The 9,618-nt window shown below is 48.9% G+C and overlaps 3 protein-coding genes across 3 annotated transcripts; 1 reads left to right on the top strand and 2 right to left on the bottom strand.

Moving 5' to 3' along the window:
- Window positions 1-1,311: 1,311 nt before the first annotated feature.
- N7516_007156 (uncharacterized protein) lies at window positions 1,312-1,623 on the top strand (the record flags this gene model as incomplete). The annotated part of the gene is made up of 2 exons (XM_057219876.1): window positions 1,312-1,452; window positions 1,516-1,623. 2 exons carry the CDS (start codon window positions 1,312-1,314, stop codon window positions 1,621-1,623), a joined length of 249 nt encoding a protein of 82 aa, XP_057073967.1.
- Window positions 1,624-1,971: 348 nt separating this feature from the next.
- On the bottom strand, window positions 1,972-4,301 carry N7516_007155 (putative C2H2 finger domain protein; the record flags this gene model as incomplete). Its single annotated transcript, XM_057219875.1, has 5 exons — window positions 1,972-2,506; window positions 2,566-3,177; window positions 3,228-3,491; window positions 3,553-4,223; window positions 4,296-4,301. The coding sequence occupies 5 exons, from the start codon at window positions 4,299-4,301 to the stop codon at window positions 1,972-1,974; spliced, it is 2,088 nt and encodes a 695-aa protein (XP_057073966.1).
- Window positions 4,302-5,878: 1,577 nt separating this feature from the next.
- On the bottom strand, window positions 5,879-9,439 carry N7516_007154 (putative C2H2 finger domain protein; the record flags this gene model as incomplete). Its single annotated transcript, XM_057219874.1, has 1 exon — window positions 5,879-9,439. The coding sequence occupies one exon, from the start codon at window positions 9,437-9,439 to the stop codon at window positions 5,879-5,881; it is 3,561 nt and encodes a 1,186-aa protein (XP_057073965.1).
- Between the last annotated feature and the right edge of the window lie 179 nt (window positions 9,440-9,618).

The raw sequence follows: 9,618 nt of genomic DNA, 5'->3' as shown, positions 1-9,618 counted from the left end.
TCTGAAGCCCTGGGGATCTACAATCTGGACAAGCACCAATACCCATCCAGCCAATTGAGAGTACATATCGCTGTCTTTCTTGTGCAATTTGACTTATTCTCGATCTTTCAATTGTTATAATGACTTTTCTATTGACAGCATTTCACTTATGTCTCACTACAGCACCGATGAATGCCATGAAGACTCTCCAATATATACAAAACTATACCTTGGCAATGGCTCTTGCGTTGCCATCGTGATATCAAAGGAACCCCCCCATTTTTTCTCTAACTAGATCTTTTTAGAATAGCAATGGATCCCGTTGGATATCTGTCTATAGTTCAACGGTTGAATCTTCAACTTCAAGCAAAAGTTGTCAACGGCATCATTTCACGAGTAGCCATCTAGTCTTTTCCGGTAATTCTCCTCCATTTGGACAGTTTTGACGCCGAGTCAACATGCTCAGTCAACAACATGCTCGTCCTTCTCGACCTTTTTGTCTTTTAATAAGTAAGCGCGAGACAATATGAGAATATAAACTCCATCCGGGTACTGGAGAGTCAATCTAAGCCTAGTTATCTCTAATCTTGTCCTCTAGTGAGCTCACATCCTCGATCACTTCCTTGCGCATGTACCATTTTGGATCCTTTTGTAATGATTCATAGGCAAGTTTTATATGGCCACTGGAAACGCTGTCTTGCCAGTTGTATAGCTCCTACTCCTGATACCAGAATTTCTTCCGGAGCGCCTATTGCTCTTCGTCGGCATTTCGCAATTTCAGGAGTGCCCGACCCTTTTTTTTTTTTTTTTTTTTCAGTGTTTCCTCCCGTTGAGCGAGTTCATGGACATGATAATCACGCATGATAAGCTTTACGAAGAGGTCGACATGACAACGGGCTGTTTTGTTGCCTTTGCCGTACGGAATTTGGTTTGCCATCGGCGTTGTTGGTAGTTGTACGTGGTTTTCAATCCACAAAGACTCTGTTTCGTAGACCATACGTACTGTACTGGAGGGAATATCTTGGAGATGGATCATTCGGTGGTCATGCGCCGACGCCCGAAAACATCAACTCTGTGTGTTAGAAGTAACTAACTCTGGAAGAAACCGAACTTCGATGAGCAAAAAAGCTCTCGGCCACCTTTTATCTGGACTTGTTTTGGATAAGCTGTATGATCATGAGAGAAAGAGAGAGCGAGAGACGGTATAATACATCGACACCTGAGGAATAAATGCCAAGACCACTATACCCGAAATGGAACTCGAACTTCAACATCATCCTGGCTCATCTCCTCGGATATCAACGAGCAAGAAGACACCTTAAAAATCACACTATGTTCTCGCAATCAGCTCGTCGGTTAACACCGGCTGTGATGTCTTTTCAATCTGCTCGAGCTCCCATGAGCCGACGCACCTTCACCTCCACGCAAGCCATATTCAACTCATCACAGAAGCCAAGTGCATACAAGGAAGGGGTATGTATATGTTTTTCTTCAAGCCCGCAGGATTTAATTGGGACCTTCTAATGTTCTATATAGATGAATCAATATCGAACCTTTACTGGCCCCTTCGCCAAGGTCTTCTTGGGGGGGCGTCTTCGTCTATCAAGTCCTTTATTGGACCTGGTTGAAGTTGGAGATGGATGAGATTAAGGTGGCGAAGAATGGTGAGACCAGCGAAAATCAATTAATCAGTACTCCATCATGCATGTTGCTTACCTTTCTTGCAGAGAAAGTGGCCGTGCTTGAGAAAGAGGCCCGGGAGATTACTAGCACTCAGAAATGAATCCGATCTTGAGAGAATCTTGAGAAGACATGTACCATATTATGTTTCATTGATGCGCAGCACCATATTATATTGTGGCTTTGAATAACGCCATGACACTTCCAGATTTGGAGAAACATTGTCTTGGTCATGATCCCAATAAACCAAACATTGCAGAATATCTTTATTATATTACGAGAAGCCAGGACTCCAGTATTCAAACTGGTATGTCATGCCGCGGCATACTTGCGCTTCCGCCCACCAGTTGTTGCAGCCTTCCGACTGTGGTCAAACGTCTGTACCGCAACATCCTTGGACTGATCCATCTTGTCCTCCTCGAGCGACGAAGACGGGAATCGCCAGACTTGACCCCTCTCCCCTTTCTTGAAATGCTCAATATCAATATGATTGAACCTCTCATCCAGGGCCTCGGGGCCATGGTTCTTTAGTGGGACTCTGTGGTTACAGAAGCCACACCAGAAATGCGACTGGCCAGCCAGATCGAGCCGGTTATTGCCAGCCGAAGCTGCGATGTGATATTCGTGAATCCCATGCTGACGCAGGTGGTGAGTATATGTGTCGGCTCGACAGAACAACCGCTCGCACGAGGTGCCTGTTCGCGCATCATGTTCTGTGCAGAACCAACTTGGCACACCGAGATGTTGGGAGCTCTCATGGCGCTTCCAGTCGGCTTTGCTGCCGAAGGATTTGGCGCAGTGGGGGAATGTACAGCCGTAGGGTCGTTCGTGACGCTTCTGGTGTTTTCTGATGACGTTTGTGGTTAATACCCTGGTAAGAATACGGAAGGGTTCGGGGTGGCTTACTTCATTTCACAGCGCAGCCGGGTCTGCTTTGGGCACGCGTCACATTGGAACCAGCCACGTTTTTCGCTATCAGGTTCCTGCGCGGTGACTTCGTTGTCATCGGATAACCGTTCCAAGGCCACCGAAAGCACCTTCTGCAGCATTTGCCTCTGAGGCTGAGAGAGCTGAGCGGCGTCGGTTTCAAGGTCGATCCCCTCGTCAATATTCTGACTTGATCTCCGCCCACGGTTGTTCATCATCTTCGTCATGGCGTTGATTAAGTTATCAGCTGCGTCTGCAACCGATCCATCGGGCCTGGTGATACCGCGTTCAGCGGACGAAGCTTGACTCGTTCTTGATAGACCTAGGGAGCCAAAAGCGGGAAATTGAGAAGATGTCGAGTCTGCAAGAGGCGGCGTAGTATACTGAGGGGGTCTCGGTGCGGCAGTACCAAATGTGAAGATATCAGGCCTCTGTTGGGATATGGAACCGTATTCCGGCTCCAGATCGGCGATCGACTGGACGGACGCTTCGTCTTCTTCCTGCCCTAATACCGACTCATCTCTTGAGCTACGGTCGTCGAAGCTCTGCTCCGGCTGGTCGAGGATGACTTTCTCATACCAATCCATGGACCTGTTCATAAATTAGTGGTTGGAACATTGCATGTCTCATTCTAATCTCACTTTTTCAGGAGTGCCTCCCCATCCTCCTCATGATGCATCCGGTTCAGGTGTTGCTTGAAGTTATCGAGACGCGGCCACCTCTTGTTCGGACGAGGGCAGTTTGCTCCGAAACACATGTATGTCATCTTGGGCCCACGCTCGGGCTCTTTATTGTGAACGCATTTCTTATGACGAGCAAGATCATTAATGGTGCCGAACCCGTCCTTCCGCGGGCAATTTGGCACGTCACATTTGAACTGTTTCTTATGGCGAGCCTCATGTTTTCTATGGAAGTTAGTTTCCTGCCATCAATCACCATTTTCAAATTGAAACCCAAACGACACACCTTTTGTCCGAAGGACATTTCCCAACCCACTTGCACGATGGATGCTCGCATCGCATAGAGGCATCAACCAACTGTGCCGGCGAGCTCATGAATTCCGATGTGTAAGATGGCTCAGACACAGACCCATACTGAGGATGATCAAACAAAGACCCCGACTCGGTGGACATATTCTCTGTCATGTCGATGTGAGGGCTCGAGGAATCCACGCTGTACGAAGAAGCAACCACAGATTGCGTTGCACAGCTGGTCGCTCCGTACCCGGAATCCGTAGAGTGATAGCTATCTATGTACTGGCTCCCGTTCTCGGAGGGTTCGCTATATCGATGTTGCGAGAAGCAGCAATCCTGGTCGGGCATATGGGCAGGCATGTTCATATGTGAGATGGACGAAGCGGGTGGAACGCCGGTGGCCAGCAGCGGATTCCAGGCATCTTGGTCGCCTGTCAGACGGGAGTGAGTGTATTGGGAGTAGTATGAGTCTCGGGAATGTGAAGACCATTGGCCTAGGAGTGGGTTAAGTGTTGGATCGAGTGATCCCAGTTGGAGGTCTAGTAGTGGGTTTGTGGCATCGAAAGGAAGTGAAGATTTAGTATCGGACAGATCATGTCCTTCGTGTCCAACCATGATGCCTTGTAGGACGTCTGTGGAGTCATTCCAGTCCAGCTGTGTTTCCTGAGGATGGAGTTAGATTATGATTCATTCATGTGGAGAGCTGGGGTGTTATAGAGCAAGCAGGGCACGAACCTCCATTGCTATATAATAATAATAGAGTCTTTAATATAAGCGAAGAAAAATTCGTAAAGTCGAGAGAGAGAGAATAAGCCAGTCAAAATGGGAGGGGCACAGTATTAAAAGGCTCACGATGCATGCAAATGCCAAACCCTACACGCGAGAGACACGCAAGCTCCACACCCTCGCCCCGAGCCGGTTGACTTCACCACGCGATAGGCGATTCAAGGGTTGGAATGTGTTAAGCGAACATGATTATTAGGAATATGCCCAAAAAAGAAAAAGAAAAAGAAAAGAAAATAAGAATCTACATAAAAATGTAAAAAGGAAGAAATTGCTAAAAAAATAAAAATAAAAAGCAATACTGAAAATACTGAAATTTGAAAGGTAAAAAGGCTAAGACAAAAAAAGTTCACCCTCGCGTGTTGCCAGCGTGGAATGCAACATGTCATCCCTTGATTGCACAGCCCCTTCACCCGGGTAAATATTATAATTTGTATGGAGAACGGAATATACAGGAGGTAATATTATGATGATATCTTCCATAACAATGAGGCTGATAATTAATATCCAATAACAGATCATCAACACCTTAACCCAGGTCGTCCGATTGACGATCCGCTATACTTCCCCCCTCATCCCCCGAGGTTCCCGGGGTTGATTCAGCCCACTTCTAATATAATCTCAGATAAATCCATAATTTACACGTATCACACCCACACACCCACGCACATAGAAAATGTCGTTAGTCTCGCTGCACGAGGCATGCAAGACAAATCCAGACAAATCCAGCCCCTCATGGAGATCTCGAGATAAGTCTCTAAAGGGGAGGAGGGGCTGCAAGGGAGCAAGGACCGGATTGGGCTGTGACAGGACAGACGATCGACATAGCTGATCGACGGCGATACTCGCTTGCCATGTTCGTGCCGCAAGGGATAGTTAAAATAAGATAAATGCGCACGTTTATACGCGATATGGAGTAAATGTTATGCAGTTTCAGATTTAGGAGTTAAGGAGGGCTGTCTGACTTTGAAACGAGAGTATTTGAATTTATAACCTTAATCGGATAGATACTCCGTCTCGTCTTGTGTGTCCTGTATGTCCACAGATGTTCACTCCAGGCCCGGGGGCTGCCCAGGTGGGGTACACTTTATGTCATGAACCGTGGAACCATGTCTTAAGTGGGAACAGCCTAGTACAAAAAAGGAAAAGCCAAAACATAAATCTGATCTCTCATATGCCATGCACATCGCCGTTTAGCAAATACGCCATTCGGTCTGAAACGGAATTCCTGAGCGCCCCAAATATGTACAGAGAGATATTGAGAGTACATGTTAAAATCATCATCATAGTCATCATTCCAGAAATGCATAAGACTGGGACCTGCTTGCATAACTCTGCTGATGCTGGAAAAAAAGGGTACAGGAATTCCTTCTAGTGATCATGTGCTATCTATTACGATGCAGCTGATGTGGAAAAATAGATAGCAGAACGGAGAAGGGGAATAAGCAGAAAAGAAGAAAAAAAGGAGAAAAAAACAAAAAAAAAAAAAAAAAAAAAGGGGGAAAGACGATCTCAAGGGAGCATCGTATTTATAATCACATTCGGGAGGGACATCCAGAAGAGTAAGTCGCAGAAGTGTAGGGGATGTTGGACTCCATGGGTTGATAAGCCGGGTAATTATCGGGATACAAAGAGGGATGAGGGAGAAACTGAGCGAGAGGATACGAGTGTTGCATGAGATCTGCCTCGGGGGATCTTGATCTCGGCACAGTGTTATAAGGCGGTGGGTACGTTACCGAGTTCTGATGCAGGGGATAGACCTGGGCCTGAGCGGGGTGGAGTGTAGTTTGGTCAAATTGATCTGGCGTCTGCGTGTATGCTGAGAACTGATCAGGGATGAGAGAGTCTGTCATGGACTCGGGCTCCATGGAAAGTTCGCCGCCAGAGATGGTGGAATAATTTGTCAGCGGGACGTTGTTGATTGAGAACGCAGGGTTGGCGGGCGTGCTAGTGTTTCGGATCGCATACTGCGGCTGCAGATGGGTGGAGGCCGTTTCGGGTCCTTCGTGTCTAGGGTGATATGGCGCAACAGAGGGATAGGTTGCGGCCAATGATCCGCGATTTGTCTCCACTTGGCTGGGGTTGGCGACATGGGTTTGAGCGTTGCTCGGCTTCGCTAATCGCAAAACGGGCAGGGCTAGTTGCTCCAGGTGTTTGCCAAGGTGGACTGACAACTTTCTCCACTCACTACAGACATTCCCGCAGAAGCGGCATGGTTCCTGCTGGGGGGCCTGTGCGGTGTCATGCCGACATTCTTCGACCATTTTCCATAATCGATCAAGCTCTTGCTCCCTTCGGCTATTCGGAACAGCCTCAGCATCCACAGTGCTAGAGGCTTTGCCCGTCTTTTTGATCTTGGGCTCTGGCATTTTGTGTTCCCGCACCAAATGCTGAACAAAATTGTCCTTACGATAGCATTTGTGGCTGCACTCGGGGAATGTACAAGTCCACCACTCCAGGTGCCGGTGTTTCTCATTCTCATGGCGAACCCAGTCTGCTTTACGCTTGAATGACTTGGGCTCGGTGCAGTGGGGGAATGTGCAAGTAAATGGCTGCACATCCTCGTGAACGTGTTTGGACCAGTCGGACGGTTTTTGGAATGTTTTTACTTCGAAGCAAATGGGGCACTCAAACCGGGCGGGAAGACGAGTGACTGGCGGAAGGGGCACTCCGGGAGGGAACTGTGTCGCGGCCCCTGTGCCGTCGCCTGGAGAATACTGTTGCTCGTGTCCATAATTGAAACTTGTAACTTGGAACTGGATTTGTCCTCCCTCAGGATCGTTGGGGGCCTTGGGGTCCTGCAACAGAGTGGGTTGCCCTCCCTGAACAGTACAAAAGTTGTCGGATTTACACATATGGTTGGCAGCTGCAATAGAATGCTTCTGTTGCAAATCAACCAAGATCTTGTATCGACGATTTTGCTCATGTGCTAGGCGGTGAATCAAAGCCGGCTCAAGCCTTGGATTCAACTGCATGATCTGCGATCTGAATCCTTCGATTGTCGGCACTGGGAGACTTTGAACAGCAGGGAAATCCATAACCACGCCTATGTTATTGCTGGTGTCCATGTCATTCTCATCTTCGGCGCCTCCGGTTTCAGGGCCCAGAGGTGTACTTCTGGGTGTTTGGTCGGTGTCCGAACTGACTCGAGGCGATGTGATGTTTGGAACTGGTGGTCCACCATGAGCGGTCATAAGATTTATTAGCCCGGGGCTACTTGGTCGGGGGATCTCGCTTCTGCTTCGACCTCGACCCTTAAATTGGATGTTCAAGGAACTCCTCTCCGGATTTGGCGAGGGTGCAGGCGATACTGCTCGGACAGGCTGACTACCCCCGATAGCCGTCATTTGGCTGGTCATTGAAAGAAGTGCGTTACTCAAGCTTGGCGACCGCGAATGGCGACGGTGCAAGAACCCATTTCGTGGTGAGGAACTCGGTTTTGCCGGTGTGTCCTCCGTATCACGATGAGGAAGCCCGGGGTAGCTATTAGATTGACCAATGGAAAGGTCAGATGCTTGGCGCTTCAGAATTGAGGATGCCTGTAGAAATTGACGCTTAAACAGACTGGTGCGTTTCTTGGGTTGTTCGGTGAAGGAAAAGTTCTCGAGAGATGCACCAACATTGATAATGCTATTGTTATCAATGGTTGCTGCGAGCGATGCCGTTTCAAGATCCCGCACACGTCTGTTAAAAGCTATCATAGCGTCGGTAGAGCTGTCCGGCTGCATCGCTTCCGATCTGGGTGTCGCATCGCGAGGGGGATCATGCCAGGGATAAAGACGGACACTTTCCTCAGCTTTTATCGGAGAGAAAGACGAGTAGACATCCGGGGTGCTGCGATCATATCTGCCAGGTTCATCTGCATCGGCTGTGGGCTCGTCGGAGTAAGTGCCAATGCTTGCTTCATCTTCGCTGATGTCGTCGCTGCTCTCATGAACTAGTACACCGGGTCCAGGGAATGATGCGTCTGTGGTGTGGGATTTTAGGTTGAAATAATCTTCTTGTTTCAAAGGGTGGTCCCCGGTACTCCTCGCTCGAAGTCTCCTGGAAACATGGTGTAGGCGTGGAAGCGGTGGACTAGGTGAGTCCCCACCGGCATCGCTGTTGGCTGCGCTTACCGATACAGACCAGTGGGAAATGTCCTCATTTTTCTCGTTCCGTTCTCGCTGAACATGAATATCATTAGGGCTTGGTACAAATTCATCTCCACGGGACCTTGGATCAATGCCAGCTAGATGGGTTGATGGGTTTGGAATCCATCCGCCGTCCTTAGATCGCTTCACGGGAACAGACGAAACCGAGTGACGATCGCCATCATCTTCGTCTTCCAGCTCGCTTGGATTAGCAGATAGGTGTGTAAAGGACTGGCCGAGACGTCCTTGCGGTGACGCGCTGCGTTCCTCGGGCGAATCGCCTCGAGTGAAAGTTGTAACCTTGACGACGGGGCTTCTTCCCCTAGTTGCGCTCGACGCCAGCTCGGTGGTCGACTCCTCGTTGGTCAAGACACGGAGTCTCGATGGCTCGGCGGCTGTGTTCAAGACACCGAGGCCAGCCTGATACGAGGTGGGGATTGATTGTTGTACGCTAGAATTGCTATAAGGCTCTAGACCTGCGGATGGCGAAATCGGGTTCGGGTTGCGGTCCGAGCTCGTCCACTGAAAAGCATTCGGTGCCATAGACGAACCCCATGCCGGATCAACGGGCGCAGTACCCTCCCCAACCCTATACGATGGTAGGTTTTCATTTTGCCATGTCGAACCACTATCCAGTTCGATATCTTTTGGTTCCACGAAGACACTTGTATCAGAAATAGGGGAGGTACAAGTGCTTCGGTCCGTATGATCATTTGTTCTTGGGTCCAAATAGCCCTGGATTGTGGAGTCGATCCGAGTGTCCTCATGGGGGGATGAGCTAGGTCCCGCACTGTGCCCAGGACTTCCCCGCGATGGCGTTGGCGTTAATCGAATGGCACTGGCTTGAAAGAAGACTTCCTCCGGGTCGGATGCGGCTGACAGGTAAGGATCCGGAGCATATCGATCTTGAATCGCATCTGCTGGCGATTGCCCCTGAGCGCTGAGTGGGGAGGCGCGCGACATATTCAAATGGCGGTCAATTAGCCTAAGATTGACCGCGAAAATGAGGGGAGTATCAAATCAAGTCGATTTAAAAAAGCATCGAGTGGGGAGGGTGTTCGGTATAATCTATGGAAGCAATTTTGCGATTATATTGGAGTTTGTTGCCCAGTTGTGTTTGGCGTCCTGTTGTCATGTCCTGT

Source organism: Penicillium verrucosum, assembly GCF_028828655.1.
Source record: "Penicillium verrucosum strain IBT 35672 chromosome Unknown utg000002l_segment0_segment0, whole genome shotgun sequence".
NCBI lineage: Eukaryota > Fungi > Ascomycota > Eurotiomycetes > Eurotiales > Aspergillaceae > Penicillium > Penicillium verrucosum.
The sequence above is the reverse complement of the archived record's forward strand: the minus strand, read 5'-3'. Positions and strand labels throughout refer to the sequence as shown.